This window comes from Phacochoerus africanus, chromosome 3 (genome assembly GCF_016906955.1).
Source record: "Phacochoerus africanus isolate WHEZ1 chromosome 3, ROS_Pafr_v1, whole genome shotgun sequence".
Lineage (NCBI taxonomy): Eukaryota > Metazoa > Chordata > Mammalia > Artiodactyla > Suidae > Phacochoerus > Phacochoerus africanus.
Window position 1 is genome coordinate 178,676,531 of NC_062546.1, and position 20,321 is coordinate 178,696,851.

Below are 20,321 nucleotides of genomic sequence, written 5' to 3' on the forward strand. Positions count from 1 at the left end.
TCACACAATGTGATTCCTAATCTTATACTAATTCCAAAGAACAAACACATTTACATAAGTAGTTCCACATTAGCTTATTTTAGAGAAAACAATGAACTGTTTTTGTTAGCTTATCATGAACTAACCTTCAAATCAGAAGTTTCACAATAACCATTGAATTTCAAAAGATGTTGGGTTACAGAGCATGGATTCTCTGATAAAAAAAGGAGGTGAATTTCAAAGTATGTTTATCTCTAGTTTAAATAAGCATTGAGAACTTGAAAAATGGTATTTAGGTCCCTAGCTCATCTCAGTTGACAACTCTTGCGATTTTTGACCCGGAAGCAGTTATATTTTTGTCCCCTTTCATAATCAACCACCTAGAGAAAAGCAAAGTCATAAAACTGTCATAAAAAAATACTAAAGAGGGAAATATCCAACAATTATCATATACTTATCTACACTCAGTTTCTTTGGAATATTTTCAGAACAGTATCAGATGGTTATGTTCATAAGCTTAAAATACAATTGCCTCCAAATTCTGAAATACACACACACATATATACATACGTGCCCTCAAAATACTGTACATTATCACCTATCCTACTTTTTTAGGAAAAACTGAAGTTAATTAAGACTTCCTTGGGTATTTTAAAATAAAAGTAAATAATAAACAGGAACTGAATTCAAATTCTGAAAAAAAAGTGAACTAAATCAAGCACACAATTTGGTTCTACTGTTGCTTTAATCATGGTTTGATATACAGAAATGCTCATGCAGTGAGTTGCAGGGGGCAGACTCTCCTTTTATAGTTCAAATGCAGGGAACTTGGCTTTTGTGGGCACTAGCAGGTCAGCCAGGAAATATATTGTTCCAGCCATTCCTGAAGGAGATGAAAGAGGCAAAAGTTATTACACCAAATGATGCTGTTATAGAATGGCTTTATTTTGTAACATAAAGAATATTATAATATTAATTGAAATGATTTATATGAAGTGGGCATCTGTTTATATATGTTGCAGCTCAACATTAAGGGAGATCACTGGTGAGTACTGAGTGTCTTTATCCAGGTGGAAGACGGAAAGCACAGTGGAGTCAGACCAGTTCAAGGAGAGCCTTGCCATTTACATGTGAGCTCCTTCACTGTGGCCACATTTACCTGGCTGAGCCTCAGAAACCTCGTCTGTGACATGAGAATGATTATGTTTTTCTTTCTTTTTCTTTTTAGGGATGCATCTGTGATATACGGAAGTTCCCAGGCTAGGGGTCGAATCAGAGCTGCAGCTGCTGGCCTATATGCCACAGCCATGGCAATGTGGGATCCAAGCTGTGTCTGCAACCTACATCACAGCTCAAGGCAATGCTGGATCTTTAACCCACTGAGTGAGGCCAGGGAGTGAACTTACATCCTCATGGATGCTAGTTGGGTTCATTACCACTAAGCTGCAACAGGAACTCCCTATAATGTATGTTTTTGCAGAGATGATTTATGATGACATCTACAAAATGCCCAGCATATGCCTGGCTCCATAATAGGTAGTCACCATGATGACTACTAGTATTGGGTCTGCAGTCATTAAAAAATTAGTGATTTTTAACACTAAGTTATCGCACTAGGAAGTAAAGAAGTAGTTTAAGAAATAACTGTAAAATTAATTTGTTGATAAAACTCAAATTGAGATACCCTAATATTACTAAGCAAGAGAGGCAGATGCAGATTGTAAGGCAAATAAGTCATGTGTGAAAACTACCTTCAAAGAGGGAGAAAGGAGTGTCCGGTGTTCTGCATCCATGTTCTCCATAATCTAGACACCACTCAGCAAACTGAAAATGAAAGCAAGCTAAATTACTAAAGTGATTTCTTCTAGAGACCCCTAAAAGTGGGTAGAAATTATCCTAAGATTTAATGTAAAAAGTCGAAAACTATCTTCAAGGCAGGGAAAGGGGTTAATGGGTTAATATAGAGAAATGGATGGTCTAAAAGAGAGTACAAAGCATATTCCTCCAAGGTTATCAAAGAAGAAAGGAAGGAAAAAAAACTACCTACATCTCCCTGCCCCCAGCCCCCCATAAATGCTCCTGAGTAGAATTATGTCTTTAAAAGCTAATTCAATTGAATAGCTTTTGTAGGTTTTTCTTAAACTGTGTTTGTTCTATGGATTAATAGCTTTAAAAAAATAAATGAATAACAAAATAAAAACATCAGATCAACTAGAGACCCTCCTACAACCTCCTGGGCAAAGGTGCACTCTGTTTGGCAGGTTGACTCCTACCTTACAAGCCCTATATAGGTACTTCATGTCCTGCGTGAGGTTGAACAGGGTCAGGAAGGCATAGGCGTTCCCCGCAGTGCCGTGGCACAGCCCGTACCCCTTCTTCAGCAACCCGTACTTCCAGATCACATCGGCACACTGGTAGGCATCATTGAGATACCGTTCTTCTCTGAACACCTGCAGAGTCCAGGGACATACTTTTATTATAAGGGATATAAAAGAAATTTCTATTGGTCTTCCTTCCTGATAGGAGAAGGGGAGACAGGGTAAGGGAGGAGAGAGGGAGGTGGCTTAGCAAGAAAGGGTAAGGAATACAGCAATAGAGAGATGTGTTACATTGGTGGGGACAAATTATAATAATTAACTAGCTTTTTCTTGTTTGTTTTTATTTTTATTATTTTTTAATTTTTTGTCTTTTTGCTATTTCTTGGGCCGCTCCCGTGGCATATGGAGGTTCCCAGGCTAGGGGTCGAATCGGAGCTGTAGCCACCGGCCTACGCCAGAGCCACAGCAACACGGGATCCAAGCCGCGTCTGCAACCCACACCACAGCTCACGGCAACGCCGGATCCTTAACCCACTGAGCAAGGGCAGGGACCGAACCCGCAACCTCATGGTTCCTAGTCGGATTCGTTAACCACTGCGCCACGACGGGAACTCCCTTGTTTGTTTTTAAATATGTTAACTGGGCATGACCTTGTCTGCATGGTCTAAATTTTATGCGTATGCGTGTTTGTGTATGTGGGTGTTATTGGTGAAGTTGCCTTATTTTACTTGCAATTTGTTGTTACCATTAATGACTTTCCAAAGAATAAACAGCTGTCTTCTCTGTAACAATGATGCCCTTCTCTATTAGAAAGTTTCTTTACAAACTGGAGAAGAAACTATTTATAAAATTGATTATAAAAACTGATTTGATTATAAAATACTATACTTTGTCAGAAAAATAGAGATACATCTTTACAATCTATTGTGTGGCCTCTTATATCCCAAGCAAAGATTTGAGAAATATCCTCTCCAAGTAGACATTTTACATATCTCATTACAGTAGAAAAGTAGAATAAGACAGCTTTAAAAGATTCTGCATTATTTTCAACTTTCTGAAGGCAAAATTTGATGTGCTAAAAGTTTATTTAGACTACGAGGTGACAAAGCCTACCTAGAGTCTGTAGATTTGTAATTTGTAGATTTGGCACCAATAAACATAGATATCTTGGTTTACTTACTTTTTTTCTCAAGCGAAAAACCTTTCTTCTTTGATTATGGCTCTGTCATAGTATGCTTTTTAGAAGTAATATTTTCATTTTAAAAATTACGGTAAAATAGACATAACATAAAAGTTACCATTTTAATAATTTAAGGTGTACAATTCTGTGGCATTAATTACATTCCTAATTGTTGTATAACCATCACCATTGTCTATATCCAAACTTTTTCAACATCCCGAACAGAAACTCCATACCCACTAAGCCATTAATTCTCACCCTCCCAGCCCCTGGTAACTTTTGTTCTATTCCATCAATTTGCCTATTCTAGATACCTCATATTAACCCCATCACATCCTGTGGAATAATACAGTATTTGTCTTTTTGTATCTGGCTTATTTCATTTGGCAAATGTTTTCAAGGTTCATGAATGTTGTATATCAATCATAAGCTAATACTTTTTTATGGCTGAATAATATTCCATTGTAGGTATACACCCTATTTTGTCTATTCATTTATCTGTTGGTGGACACTTGGATTGTTTCCACCTTTGGCTACTGTGAATAATGCTTCTATGGAACATTGGTATTTACTTTTTTGGATATAGGAGTAGAATTGCTGGATCATACGTTAATTCTGTCTTTAATTTTTTGAGGAACCACGAAACTACTTTCTACAGCAGCTGTACTATTTTACATTCCCACCAGCAATGCATGAGGAGAATTCTTTTTATTTTTTGTCTTTTTTGTCTTTATAGGGCCGCACTCCCGGCATACGGAGGTTCCCAGGCTAGGAGTCTAATCGGAGCTGTAGCCACCGGCCTACACCACAGCCACAGCATTGTCAGATCCGAGCTGTGTCTGCGACCTACACCACAGCTTACAGCAATGCTGGATCCTCAACCCACTGAGTGAGGCCAGGGATTGAACCCGCAACCTCATGGTTCCTAGTCAGATTCGTTTCCACTGTGCCACGAAGGGAACTCCCTTTTTATTTTTTTAATTAATTATTTTTTTTAAGGGCCATACCAGTAGCATATGGAAGTTCCCAGGCTAGGGGTTGAATTGGAGCTATAGCTGCTGGCCTACACCACAGACACAGCAATGTGGGATCTGAGCCCTATCTGTGACCTATACCACAGTTCACGGCAACACCAGATCCCTGGCCCACTAAGTGAGGCCAGGGCTTGAACCCACATCCTCACGGATACTGGTCAGATTTGTTTCCACTGTGCTACAATGGGAACTCCTGGAACTTCAGTTTTTAATTGAGCTCCTGGGATACTTATCTTGACTCTGCCACTCATGTTATCATCTTGGCTATTCTACCTGTCAGTGAAGCAGTCTCCTGTTCTATGACATAATGTGTGCTATGGTACAGATGGATACTGTGAAAATGAATTGTAATCTATATAGCAAGGTGATTTTAGGCCCAACAGGTGATTTTTCTATATATCCTTCAAGAATTATACAAAAAATTAATTTTATTGATTTTTTTTTTCTTTTTGGCTTTCCAAAGAATAAATGGCTGTCATATGGAAGATTCTGGGCCAGGGATTGAATTTGAGCTGCAGCTGTGACCTATGCCACAGCTATGGCAACACCGGATCCTTAACCTGCTGTGCCACAGCAGGAACTCAATAAAACTAATTTTAACTTACAGAATTTTGTATTATGTTTCTCCATTTATTTCTAAAGTGAGAAAATTCACAGTACCTTATAGGCCTGAATGAGCATGTAGATTACCCCAGGGGAACCGTGGCACCAATGGACTAGCAGATCTCGAGTGTCGTCCACACAAGGAGGGTAATTGCCTGAAGGGAATTTCAGCTGGCAGACATAATCTACACTAGGCTTGACCAAACTCTGTAACTTCGCATGGCTCACTTGAAGGCTGGGCTAAAAACAAGAAAGGGAATTACCAGTTCTGCTGAAACAAACAGACCTTCCTAAGCCTCAGAGAGGAGTTTTAAATGAGAAAGAAAACAAGACCAAAAGGAACTGCTGCAATAAACTCTATTTACCCTTGGTCTATTTGACTTTGGCTGATGTCCCCCAGTAGTATTAGATCTGAAGCACTGCTGAGTATGGCATATTCAGTTATTTTTCAGGTAAGCTACACAAAATCCATTGAAAAGTCTCCTTAGTTTTACTCTCTGCATGAGCTTTAGACAGCATTTCCTCCTTTGTTTTCTATTGGTTTTGTTCTTACTCATGGAATTTGTTGTGCACTATAATGTGAAATAATATTAATTCAAGGCATCTGCTGAAAGAGAAGAGAGCAGAAGGCACTTCATATAGAAGGATAGGTCAAAATATTTTAGTTTGCACAAGTGGCATGAGGTGGGAGAGTGTGTTCACCTACAAATCAAACATCATATCAAAATGCAGTGCTTTTACAGTTACACATTTTTATATGCACCTTGGCAAGTATTACCCTTGCTTATCTAGACCAGGTTACCAGGAGAGTGATGCCGTGGTTGAGACAGGATCATAAAACAGCGTGGGAACACTGGTCTTCCCACCCTAGTTAGTATAGTTAGGAAGCACACTCTAGACTCACCATCATCATCTCTTACCTGCATCAGGTAGTAATAAATTCCTGCCAGGCCATGAGCAGCCCCCACATAATATTCTTGGTACCATTCATACATCAGTGGAGTTTTTTCTGTGAAGTTTCTTTTTCTAGCTAGGTTTTCTCCAGAGGTTAAGACTGTTTCACAAATCTACAAGGAGAAAGCCAACCAAAATAGAATTAGCGTGGAGGTGAGGAACTTTTTGCTAAGGGGTACAGGGGAACATGGCAAATTAGACACCTCATATGGCCATGGATGGGCACAGTTTAATTCAGTACTCAGAGAAGCACAGGTGACTATTCTGCCTAAAAGACGGAGAGTCTGGAAGATTCTGAACTCTTTTTACTATAGCTAGACTATAGAATTCACCTGTCAAAAGAAAGCAAAACCCCTTCAGGCACAGAAGGCATACCTGCAGCTAGGAGGTGATATCTGACCCATATCTTCCTCTGAATGGCCTCTAAACTCTCAAACAGCTAGATTGGAGCAGCTAGACTTCTTACTCTGAGTCACTCTCTATACTCTTTCCAATAGCACTCCACATGAAGCTGTTGGTTCTCTGATCATGCCTAACCTTCAGAGGTTAAGATACAACTTACCCTTCAGCTCCCTGGGATGTGCTAACTAGGGAAACAAAACCAAAGAGTCTAGGCAGATAGTAAGCAGGATCCTAAAAAGACTCCCCAAAGCATAAACACATGCTACCTGCTGAATATGGCTTCGAGGAATCTTTTCTACTCCAAAGTTCTTATTCACAAAGAGAAGAGCATAGATGTAGCCCATTCGTCCATAGAGCATTTCATTTGGAGCATGTGGGTCAATCTTATTTAGGTGAATTAGCCTGGGAATGAAAATAACATGCCTAAGACATTGTGAAAGGGATTGGGTAGAGGTATGTACTTAAAAATGGTATGTTTAAAGCACACACATAAATACATATATACACACACACATACATATAATTATATACATACAAATATATGTAATTATATTATTTTAAATGTATAATAAAATACATAAAACAAATATTTTAATGTATTTACATATCATAACATATTATTATACACTAAATATTAAGTGGGCTGGGCCAGATCACAAAGGGTAATCAGCATTCAGATTAACCCTCAACTAAATTTGTTTTTTTCAGTTCATAATGGAACTGACAAACAAGAAATTCAAAGAATGAAGGAATACATGAGAATGGCTGGGACCACCTGTAGCCTCTCTAGTCCCTCATGGTGACATGCCCTAAGACCAGCAGTTGGGGTCAGAGAAACTAAGAATTGCTGGCTATTATAACATTCAGTCCAAGGAAAGGACTAAGTTAACACTCAAAGGGCTATCTATTTCCATAAAATGAAATGCCTGCTGCACCCCAGTTATATCCTTGTTTGGTTTATTTCTTAAAATGTGTCACATGGCCTAGTTGATGTGTTTGTATAGCAGCCCAATCTGTCATAGCTGATAACACATACAAATGGCACAAGGGATTAGTCAATCTCCCTGTCTCCCAACTTTTAGTTCTTTTGAGAAATAACCATGGTTGCCAATTTCTTGTACAGTCCTAGAATTATTTTATGCACATAAAAGCATAAACATAGTTATTTATAAACATATCTCCCCAAATATTCTGTGGCTTTTCAATATAAAATACATCTTGACAACTATTCCCTATCAGCACACACAGAATAATCTCATTCTTTATGATAGTTGCATAGTATTCCATTGAATGAATGTATTATACTGTATTAGTTTCCTGTTGATAGACTCAGTTCAGCTTATAAGAAAAAGTTATTTTTGGTTATGGTTCCAGGTACTATGGAGTAAGCACACTCCATCCTGCCTCTCCCAGTATATGTAAGTCCCCAAACTGGGGAGAATATATAAAGCAGCTATTTGAGACCCCTGAAAAGTAAATAGTAGCAGGCAGAATGGGGATGACCAGAATTTGAAGTACTGCCAAATCAGTGGTGAACTTACCACGTTTTCCCCTCTGGTATTTCCCTGGCCTGAACTCAGGGCAGCCTGAAACCTGGAAGTGGGCATCAGAGGGCTGACAGAGAGAGCACCAGAAGAAGCCCTTTAGGTCTATCTCAAGGAAGAACAGGAAAGGGAACCCTTATTAGAAAGAGTGGGTAAAATACTTCATTTTTCCTTATTTTCATTTTTCTTTTCTTTGTTCCTTCACTCCCCAGGCCACAAGCAATCTCAGGGTGGCGGCAGAAGTGAAGGCAACAGAAGCCCACAGGAATCAAAACTCTGAGGGAGGGGACTTGTCCTCGCAGAAAAGAGGGGCTGTAGTCCTAGGAGTAGGAGGAAGATGTTGCTTCACCTCTCTGTCTAGCTTCCCCGTCACTTGACCCCCAGTGTGCAGACACATTTGTGGGAAGTATGTGGCTGAGTAGGGTAACCAGAGCCTCAGATTTCATTGCGGAGAACCAAAATGGGAAGCCCCAGGGAACCAGGATGTAGGTGGAGTTCACAGAGGAGTGAGAGCTCACGGAAGCAAGTCTACTTGTAGTCTGAACTCTGAGAATGAACCCGTTTTTCTTTCTGGTTTTTTGGTGGAGGCCAGCAAATATGAGAGGTCGGGAAAATGTCCTTGCTATTTTAGGTTTTTTATTGCATGAAATTTTGAAAGCACATCTCAAGTATCCCTAAATTATCCTATATATCTGATGTGAGACCATCTAAAGTATTAAAACAATTTTGGGTAAAATTTGACAAAATGATATTAGCATACTAAAAAAGTATGAGAGGGGAGAGAGTTAGGGAATTTCTGAAATAGAGTAATAATGAGAGGACATCAGCTCTATCAAAAAATGACCTTGTCATTGGGTAGTTTATTAGATTAAACATGTGATATAATCTCTATACTTTAAATTTCTCATCCATAAAAGGAATCATTCCTTCCAATTAAAAAAATTTATTTTTAAAGCAGTTAAGTATAAACAATATCTGTATAACTATCTAATTTTAGTCTATCTGCTAAAAATACATAAAAAAAAATACCCCTGGAGTGACTGGTTATATTTGAAGTATTCTAATAAGGAATCAACATTCAGAGATACCTGGCACTTCAAATACCTTTATCAAAATTTATACCAGAGGATTTGATAGTACATATAGTGAGGAATGGTTAGAAAATGGCTTTTATTGGTAGAATGAGTGGTGAAGGAGGGTGGGAGGTTTGCGAGATGGTACCAGCTCCACCAGTTTGATGAGTGAGATCCAAGAAGGGCCTAAGGGAGATGTGGCTTTCTTTGAGCAACAAGAACTGGTCAGGGGACTAATTGTCTGTGTGTGTATGTGTGTGTGTGTCTTCTTCCTAACAAATGTTTGTACATTTGCTAGAGTTTGGTAAATAACTGCTTGTGCCTTTATTTACTCAGTGGTAAGGTTATAGTTGAGATGGTATACAGGCCCTACAGCTAATTTCTGGAGGCCACCAATATCTACAAACAAGTAAACAAAAACCGAATAATTGCTACCACCAGGCGTTGATCAACAGGCAGGGAATCCTAGCTCTGAAGGGAAGGTACTTGTGAAAGAGAAAACAGTCCTCTTCTCACAACCCCTCCCACCACTTCCACAAGCCTGTGATGAGAGGGGAGCACTTACAGTGCAAAATGAAGACATGTTTTAACAACCAGAATGAGATGATTTTAGTGAGTAAAAAGGGCTGACAGTTACGAAACAGTGACTGAGAAAAAGTTATGAAAGCATTCTTAAGGGAACCTACTCCCCAGCAGCAAAGAGGGGTTTGAAAAAGCTTAGCTGGCTGCAATTACTGATAAGAAACTTTTTCCACATTATACCTCAACAAATGAAGGCATCTCAGTCAAACTGATTAAATACACATATGCTGCCTCGTGCAGTTTTTCCTACTACAGACAGTGGAGCAGGGGTTACGTTAGGAATAGGGACATAGTGGTCAGAGGCTGCTCTCAATTTCTTGTGATACCTCACTTGACTTTTCCCTCCCAATGCCAAAGCGATTATCTGGGAGACCACCATCCACTTTTTTCTACTTCAGTATCACACACACACACACAAACACACCCCTGATATTTTTAAGGAACTTAAAAGATGTTTATTAAGAAAAGTTCTATCCTTCTTTCATGCGAGAACTATTCGCTGCTCAGGAATGTTGAGACTTTAAGAAAATAAAATTTGTTTACTAGTTACAAACTCAACGTTGTAGTAAACCGAATGAACATCTCAAGAGTTTTGATAAGAATTTATCATCAAGTTTTTTTTTTTTTTGTCTTTTGCCATTTCTTGGGCCACTCCCGTGGCATATGGAGGTTCCTAGGCTAGGGGTCCAATCAAGCTGTAGCCACTGGCCTACACCAGAGCCACAGCAACTTGGAATCCGAGCCACGTCTGCAACCTACGCCACAGCTCACGGCAACGCCGGATCGTTAACCCACTGAGCAAGGCCAGGGACCGAACCCACAACCTCATGGTTCCTAGTCGGATTCGTTAACCACCGTGCCACGACGGGAACTCCCATCAAGTTTTAATATAAATATCAAATTACATAGAATTTAGATATAGAAAACACTTTTGATTTACTTTTATAAAGGGTATTGAAAGAACTGTCCAAAAACGGAAATGACTATCAATTTTTTAAACAAACATTTCCCTTTGGAAGTTACAAAAAACAATTATTAACTCCAGTGATGTTCACCTTGAACAAAATGTGTTTGAACCACTGAATAAGAAAACACTATTCCTTTATTTGCCATCATTATGGCCTGCATTACCACTAGGTGGCGATATATAATTAACATCCCAATTACTTTGCAGCCCAACACGGCATCTGGGCAAAGTAGATAGCAAGTACCTTTCAAGTATTTGAAAATAAAGAACTGTTCAGTGCATCTCAGTAAAATACTACTTAATAAAGAAGTATTCCTTTTTTTTCTGGATTTGCATTCAATTCATTAAAACTCACAAGTTGGATCTGATGATTACTAAAGACGACTTTTAACTCCATGTTTTACATGCTATATACTCTTAAGATAAAATGAAGAAATCACAACATTATCAATCATAACAGTTATTTTATGTGTTTTCAGAAACTCTCAATCCCAGAAGCACATCACTGCAGCTCCATTTGTTTTGCTATGTTGATATTAATAGCAACCGATCTTTAGATGAGACAAGTCACTGAAATGTCACTGAAGGAAAAACAAAGACATATGAAGACAGGATAATTCTGTTCCACTCCTAGCACTATTTCCCCAGGGTGTTACTAGGGAGAGTTTTTGTCTTTTATCTTCAAAAGGTTTTTAACTTTTAAATAAAGAAGTCCTTTTCTTCCTCTCACACTACAAAAAGGAGACAGGATACATTTTCTGACCAGAAAGACAAAGTTCTTCATCATTTTAAGCACTGGCTCCAAAGCATGATATGTGTGAGGTTAGTCACTTAATTGAGCACAAAATAGGCAACGTTCTTTATTCATGCAGTGGTACCAACTATCTCTGTTTAGAAGGAAGGAAGGGAGGAAACAGACATAATATAAATCAAGCAGTAGGAAGAACTAGTGCTATTTATTATCTCCCCCACCTCCTGCCTCAGCCAACTGCAGAACAATCTGAACATGCACACGTAACCCCGCCCCCCCAGCACACATGTAGACACACACTCCTTTTGGGGAGTCATGGACCCCTCCAAGAAAAGTGTAAATGTTCTCTCCTTGGTGAATACAATTTGGGGGTTTTCTATATAACTCTGGAAGCCCTAAGATTCTCAAAATTCCAAAGTTAAAAAAAAAAACTACCTAAAGATTAGATTTTCAATGATCCCAAAAGCCCTTTTGGTCTCTAAAACTGAAAATTATGATTCTGAAAGACCATTACATTAAAAAAATACCAGAACAGTAAACTGAAATATGTTGGCAGTGGAGCACAACAGAGATGCCACACACAGAAAATGAGTGTCTGATATCTCAAAAGGGCTGTGTGATAGGAGGAAGATTAGGTAAAAAGTAAAACAAATAAGTAGGTTTGTTAAATAACTGATAATATCAAATAATCTTAGATTTCCCGAAGTTGAAATGAAAAGACTTAAGAGATTTTTCCCTTAAAACGGAGGAGATGTGAAAATAATTTACAAATAATAATTTTCTTCTTTCTGGTCTGATATACACTTCAGAAATCTAAAAAATAAAATCTGTGGCCACAAATAGGCTACTTTCCTAGCGTATACCCACATTCTATATTTTAAACCTTAACAAGTTTATTTATAAATAAGATATTGTTGAAATAAACAAAAAGATAGAAATAACAAAAGAGGTATCAAAAAAAGAAATTTTAGTTTACTCTCTTAACAGTGTTTTATAATAAACCAATATTAATACATGATGCTATTCTCCAAAGAGTGTTTCTTAGAATAAGATGTCATGAGGAAAAAGGGTTGCCTATGTGACAAGTGTGGCAAATTCTGCTCCCTAGGGTCACTTGAGTTTCCCCCATGTGTAAAAGCTACTAAAGCCTGAGCAGCCGGTAAAGGTGCATATTTAACTTTGTGTCATTAGTGCTTCCCCACTGTGTCTGAATACACAAATCTTATTTTCATTTAATAGCTATTAACATTCATCACATATCAAACTGTTATTATTTGACTGTACATATTTTACAAGTGGCAGGCATTATATATAGAATACTGGGACCACTGCAATTTATTTTTATGAAATTTAAAAGAGTGATTCATGGAGTTCCCATCGTGGTTCAGTGGTTAACGAACCCGACTAGTAACCATGAGGTTGTGGGTTCAATTCCTGGCCTCGTTCAGTGGGTTAAGGATCTGGCATTGCCATGAGCTGTGGTGAAGGTCACAGACGTGGCTCAGCAACCACGTTGCTGTGGCTGTGGTGTAGGCTGGCGGCTACCGCTCCAATTCGACCCCTAGCCTGGGAGCCTCCATATATTGCAGGTGCGGCCCTAAAAAAAGACAAAAGACAAAAGAAAAAAAAAGAGAGTGATTCATTACCTGAGATTTTCTTATGAACCTCTAAAATGGGGGGAATCCTCAACAAATAAAATCAGAAGTGATAATACTATTCTAACAGTAATTTATAAGGATGAACAGTGGGAATCAAAAACCATAGTCAACTCAGAGATTATCACTAATTAAAATGTTGCAGACCTACTGAAAAAATTGGCAATGGGAGTTACCTGGTGGCTCAGGTTAAGGATTCAGCACTGTCACTGCTGTGGTACAGGTTGATCCCTGGCCTAGGAACTTCCACATGCCATGGGGTGGCCATAAAAAAATAAAGAAAAAAAAAAAACCCCAAAACTGGGCTAAACTTTCACAGACACCTCACCAAAGAAGATACACAAATGGCATAAGTACATGAAAATATTCCATACAATATATGTCATCAGAGAAATGCAAATTAAGATAACAATGAGATGTCAGTACACACTTTTTAAAATGGCCAAAATCTGGAACCCTGACAACACCAAATGCTAACAAAGATGTGGAGCAACAGGCACTTTGATGCATTGCTGGTGAGAATGCAAAATGGTACAACCACTTTGGAAGACAATTTCTAAGTTTCTTCCAAAACTAAACATACTCTTACCATATAATCCAGCAATCATGCTCCTTGGTATTTACCCCAAAGAGATGGAAACGTATGTTCACACAAAAACCTGCACACAGATGTTTTTAACAGTTTTGTTTATAATTGCTGAACACTTGAAAGAAACCAAGGTGTACTTCAGTGGGTGAATGAATACATAAACTCTGGTACATTCAGACAATGGGATAGTATTCAGAACTAGAAAAAAAAAAGAGCTATGAAGCCATGAAGAGATAATGGAGAAATCTAAATACATATTATGAAGTGAAAGAAGCCACCTGAAGAGAATCCACACTCTATGATACCAGCTATATGACATTCTGGAAAAGGCAAAACCATGGAGATAGTAAAAAGATCAATAGTTGCCAGGGGTTAGAAGGAGGGAAGAGGGATTAGTAGGCAGAGCACAGAAGTTTTTTAGGGCAGTGAAACTACTCTGTATGATACTATGATGGATACATGTCATTATACATTTATCCAAACCCATAAAATGTGCAACACCAAGAGTGAACCCTAATGTAGACTACAGAATTGAGATGATTATGATGAGTCAGTGCAGGTTCACTGATTGCAACAAGTGTCCTCTGGGGGAGGATGTTATAATGGGGGAGGCTATGCATGTGCAGGGCAGGGGAAATCTATGTCTCTTCCTCTCAATTTTGCTGGGATATGAAAAATGCTCTAAAAAGCCAAGTCTACTAAACAGTGGAAACAGCAACACCACCACCAACAAAAACCTTGGCTGGAACTGCAACTCTCCGCAGGTTAGCATACTCAGAGGGAGCCTAACAGCACTGAATGCAGAGTTGCATGCCAGCCAGATTTCTTAGTAGAATTCTGAAGGAATATTCAATAAACTCTACTAAAGCAATAACTGTTGTTTATTAGTACAACAGTTTCATAATTCTTCATGATTCTCAAGCTTCTAGTGGGTTGCCGTGATTGATATTGAAAATGAAAATCTGGATTTGCATGTTATTTGTCCATAAGAAAAGCAGTTTTGAATCTGTTTGTGTTCCCTTAGGAGGCTTCTCCCAGCCCACTATAGGATGGGCACCACATTTCTTTGAATTATTTATCTTGGATAGCACTCTGGATTAGTAATCACATGATTAGGCTTTTGATCTCATTTATGTTACTGAACTGATGTCTGCTCTGGAAAGAGTCAATGTCATTATATCTTGGAGTAAAATAGGAAATATAATGGTTGTTCCTTAATTGCAACACAGGAGTAATGTGAAAATTGATCAAATGACAGCAGAAAGATTTATTGCCGAGAGGAAAGTAAATTCACTAAAATGTTCTTTTGCTAACACACACAGAATTAAGGCATAACGTCTAGATAATAATTCTCAAAGAGAAACATGGTTACCGGGTGATACAGTCTTCTGCCTGCTTCTCATTGTTCATCTTGTCATGCACCACAGCAGCCACTGCCAGGGGGCCCGCATCCCCGCACAGGAAGGTGATGGAACGCTTGGTCAAACAGTTCAGACTTTGCTTTGCATAGCCATGTGCCATCTGCAGGTAGGCAGGGTCCCCAAACACATCATAGAGGTGTAAGTAAAGCACAGCGATACCTGAAAAGCAAAAAAGAAAACCACGTACAGATGAGGAAAGGGTTGTTGACGGTATTATTTGCTGTGTTGCCTATTCAGCAGCATGGGTTTTTTTTTTTTTTTTTTTTGTCTTTTTGCTATATCTTTGGGCCGCTCCTGCGGCATATGGAGGTTCCCAGGCTAGGGGTCCAATCTGAGCTGCAGCCACCGGCCTACGCCAGAGCCACAGCAACGCAGGATCCGAACCGCTTCTGCAACCTACACCACAGCTCATGGCAGCGCCGGATCGTTAACCCACTGAGCAAGGGCAGGGACCGAACCTCCAACTTCATGGTTCCTAGTCGGATTCGTTAACCACTGCGCCACGACGGGAACTCCAAGCATGGATTTTTGATTAGCTATAACAAATATGTGAATTATCTGGAAGTTGAGATGACCTTAATTCTAGACTCAGCTTTATTACCAAGCAGCTCTAAGGACAGTAGACAAATACTTGCTCTCAGTTCCCTCATCATTACAACTCTAAATTAATACAGGGGCTCTAAGAACTCTAAACCCAAGTTCATTATTAATCCTTGTCACACTCTGGTTATTGTGTTGATGTATTCCTTTTGATAGTTAAAATGATAGGTCATTAACCTATGGTTCTAAATAAATCATCACCTATTTAACAAACAATAATTTACTTAATAATAAACAAGAAACATTTGTTCTGAGGAGCTAAATAAATTCAAAGACTAGGGAATGAAAAACTCATTTTTTAAAAATACAGATGATAATTTTTTTTGCAAAAGAAGGTAGGTAACCAAATCCCCTATCCCAGTGTAATTTTAGGCAGGGATTATAAGAAAACTACTAAGTTATTTGGGATCTGAGAAAATAAATTCAATTCCTCCTTTATTTTTTTTTTCACTGTCAAGGACCCAGCCACTTTAGGAACTATACTAGAAAAGCTGCCAGTAACTCTCGCTTTGGGCTTTACTTGATTTGCTTCTTACCCTACTCTTGAAGCCTGCTATTTGTAATTGAGGCCTTGTCTGCTCGTCCTCATTCCAAATGCCTGTCACAGTAGATAGAGCCTTTCCTCTGAAGCTGACTGGTCTCAGGGCAGACTCAAAGACGTGGGGTAGGGAGCCTGTCTGCCTGCAGCATTTCCAGAAACTCATTTCTCCCCTTAAAGTACATTTTCCATCTCATTTACCATTTTTAGAATATACAGAGCGCCTCTGTTTAAATCTAAATTAATAGAGCCAATCTCTTCATGGATTTCAATGCAGTAAAAATGCAGTTTGCAAAATTACTTTTCACTGTACTGAGGACAATTTTAAATTTAGATGGTTTTCTCATTTTGCATGGGTAATCTCCAAAGCTTTGTGCTACAGACAATTCAATTTCACATGTATATTAAAGCCAAATTTTCATTTCCTGCCAAAGTTAATAACCTTGTCTGCTCTTTCAGAGTGGCTTGATATTAGTAATTCCACAAACTGCTGATCAGATGTTCCAAAGCTTAAGGTTTGTAGACATAAGCATATGAAACCATGTACGTGGGTAAGAAAAAATTTTTTTTTCCCTTTTCACAAATGATCAATGTCAAGAGCTTCTTCTAGAATTAGGTCCTTAAAAGGCTTCATCTCCATCTATACCAGGCATCTGCAGGCAATCTGTTTAAACTGTTAACCTTTCATTTTGCCCTCCTTGTTCCCATTGCTGCCTGAACTTCCCTAATTAAGTTATGTAGGCATTGAGGCCAGATAATGACATGACTGAGATCTGAGAAAATAAAAAGTGATTAAATACAAGCCCAATGATTGTTTTCCTTTCCAGACCTCTGTCTCTTGTTATCAACAATTCCTCTTGGCCTAAATATTTAACAAACAAAACTCATTAAAGTGTGCAGCAATTTTAAGGTTTGATGGATTTCTCATGAAAAACAGGTCTCACACTATTTCATCTATAAGAAATTTTTTTTCTTGTTTTTTAGAACTGTACACGAGAGCATATGGAAGTTCCCAGGCAAGGGGGTTGAACTGGAGCTACAGCTGCCACCTACACCACAGCCACAGCAATGCAAGATCTGGGTGGCATCTTTGATCTACACCACAGCTCATGGCAATGCCAGATCCTTAACCCACAGATTGAGGCCAGGGATCTAACTTGCAGCCTCATGGATCCTAGTCAGGTTCATTACCGATGAGCCATGAGGGGAACTCCCTATTTTTTTCTTTTTGATCAGCAGAATTAGCTTTCCACCACCTCAGGTTCTGTCCCTCTCTGTCTTTTCACTGGGGGCCTCTGTGTCTGCATATTTTGACTAAGCAATCTTTTCAGGTTGCAGTTTACAATGCCTGCCTCCCCCCTTGCTACAAGACACTCAAGGATGAGAAGGGTTGCAAGTGAGGAGTGCTGCTGTCAATTAGAAAACTTTTCCTGGACAAGCTTATTATAAATCAGTCTAGGTCAGGAAATTAAGACAAAATACATAAGTCAAAGATACTTAATCCCTCATTAATATTTTATATCCAATGTGGCCTAATTGAATAATAGAAAAAAAATGGAGGAATTGCCTGTGACCAAATATCTTGAACCTGAATCTTATGATCTTCTAATCTGTGACAATATTCATGCATATAACCTCTACATAAATACTGAAGGATGAGTGATAAATGGCAAATTTGGAAATCAAGATGCAACCTCAAGGGCTCTGCAGGGAAAACTCATTAGTCCTTATATCTGTTCATAGCCTTGACCTCAGCTATGTTTTTAAAAAACTCTTTCCAGGAGTTCCCATCACGGTGCAGTACAAAAAAATCCAACTAGGAACCATGAGGATGCGGGTTCGATCCCTGGCCTTACTTAGTGGGTTAAGGATCTGGTGTTGCTGTGATCTGTGGTGCAGGTCGAAGACACAGCTCGGATCCTGCGTTGCTGTGGCTGTGGCATAGGCCAGCAGCTATAGCTTCAATTGGACCCCTAGCCTGGGACTCTCCATATGCCGTGGACCTAAAAAAGCAAAAAAAAAAAAAAAAAAACCCCAAAAAACCCCAAAACAAAAAAAAAACCCCAAACCAAAAAAACCAAAACTATTTCCAAATATAATTTTTATCTAAATAAATTTTTTCTTTATGGAAAAAGTCAAACAGTACTGCAACACTTAATATACATTTGCAGACCTCTGCTCCACTCTATTCCTGCCTCCCAGAAGCAACCACTTTCAACAATTTTAGCTATTTCTTCTAGTATCTGTTTCCATATATAATAATATGCTATGTGCTTTTTCTTGATTTTTCTTTATCAGACATTTTTGATTCCCATTCCACTCAGGAAGATAAGCATTTAGCTCCTGTTGTAGGGTTTTCTAAATGGTCCCCCCCAATTTACCTCCCTTTTCTTTCAACAATAATGCTCTGGATTTTAGCTAGGCACATGGCTTACCAGCTCCTTTGCATCTGAATGTGGCTTACCAGCTCCTTTGCATCTGAATGTGCATGAATAAGTTCTGACCAATGAGAACAGTAGGAATAATGGGGTTAACTTCACACAATGTACTTGAAGGAGGGAACCTACCCTTTCTCTCCTACCGACTGGAATGCAATATGATGGTGTAGCTGGAGCAGCCGTTCTGGACCTTGAAGTGGCAGCTCTGTGTTGAGGATGGTGAAGCATCAAGAGTAAAGAAGCTCAGAACCCAAAGTACTGTGAAGCTGCCATACCAGTCCTTGACTGCCTACTTACACAAGAGAGAAATTCTGTTGTGTTAAAGCCACTGTTATTTTAGGTGTATCCCCACATGCTAGCAAGCCTAAACCTAGAGAATACAGCTCTCTTCAAAGGTGGGGAGGTAGGCAGGAGGTAGACCACACATAGGGTCTTGTATACGAGTTTAGGATTTGGGGATTTATTTGAAAAGCACCATCTTAAGCATGGAAGAGCATAATTTGTATGTTTAAAAGTTCATTGTATTTGCACTGTAAAGTTTGGAAAAGAGTATATGGAACAGTGGATGCAGGAGGAGCAGTTAGGAGGATAGTTCAGCAGTATAAGCATGAGGCAGAGTGGCTGCAGTAGAGATGAAGTAAGAATGAATTGAAAAGTTATCTGTCACAAGGTAAAAAATCAACAGAACCCAGTGGGGAATGACTGAGGGGAGATATCAAGATGCCTAACTACAACATCTAGAAGGGCAGTGGTGCCATCCTCTTGAGATGGAAAACACCTCTAGGGGAGGGCCAGGTATGGGAGGGAAGATTACAGTTGTATCCATTCATAAACTCATCCCTAAATATGATTCTAGTCTCTAAAGGATATTGAACATAATGAGAAAGAATATTTCTTACTGGCTTCTAGGCTAACAACCATCAAAACTGGTCATGATGGAGTTCCCGTCATGGCTCAGTGGTTAACGAATCTGACTAGGAACCATGAGGTTGTGGATTTGATCCCTGCCCTTGCTCAGTGGGTTAAGGATCCGGCGTTGCCGTGAGCTGTGGTGTAGGCTGCAGACGCGGGCTCAGATCCCGTGTTGCTGTGGCTCTGGCGTAGGCTGGTGGCTGCAGCTCCGATTAGACCCCTAGCCTGCGAACCTCCATATGCAGTGGGGGTGGCCCTAGAAAAGGCAAAAAGACAAAAAAAGAAAAAAAAAACAAAAAACAACTGGTCATGAGGCTCTATACAGAATGGTACCTGGAGTTTAAAATTTTTGATGTTTTCTTTAATCACAGAATATATTACTTTAGAATATTCTTGGGCTTAAATTTCAGCAGCAGATAAAATTTCCTTCTATATTGTTTGCTAAAGTAAGAGGTAGAATAATCAATATTTGCTTCCTTCTTCTACCCTTTCACCTTTTCTTCTAGACCAGAAAAGTTTGAAATGAGATTTAAAATTTGATGGCATTTAATTATAAAAGTATGCTCCAAATTGTTTTAGATTTTAAAATTATTTTGTTAAAAAATGAAAGACTGCTCCAGCTTTTATGAATCTGGATGACTTCTGACATTTTCATTGATAAAAATTTAAGTTAAATATTCTACTGGTCTACTTCATGATAATTACTAACATAAACTATGAAAATTAATGCTTTTTGGTCTTAATTTTATTGTTAGATTTGCTCATATTATCTATCTATCTA

The 20,321-nt window shown here is 38.9% G+C and overlaps 1 protein-coding gene across 3 annotated transcripts in view; it reads right to left on the reverse strand.

The window, feature by feature from the left end:
- Window positions 1–705: 705 nt before the first annotated feature.
- The window catches only part of LANCL1 (LanC like glutathione S-transferase 1), a 35,048-nt gene continuing 15,432 nt past the window's right edge, over window positions 706–20,321 (reverse strand). For all 3 annotated transcript variants that reach the window (XM_047773397.1, XM_047773398.1, XM_047773399.1), the window contains exons 4-10: window positions 15,004–15,211; window positions 6,737–6,872; window positions 6,035–6,181; window positions 5,172–5,354; window positions 2,253–2,429; window positions 1,731–1,803; window positions 706–862 (exon numbers count right to left, since the gene is read on the reverse strand). In XM_047773397.1, the coding sequence (XP_047629353.1) occupies window positions 786–862; window positions 1,731–1,803; window positions 2,253–2,429; window positions 5,172–5,354; window positions 6,035–6,181; window positions 6,737–6,872; window positions 15,004–15,211 (1,001 nt within the window). In that variant the 3' untranslated portion in view covers window positions 706–785. The remainder of the gene's footprint in view (window positions 863–1,730; window positions 1,804–2,252; window positions 2,430–5,171; window positions 5,355–6,034; window positions 6,182–6,736; window positions 6,873–15,003; window positions 15,212–20,321) is intronic.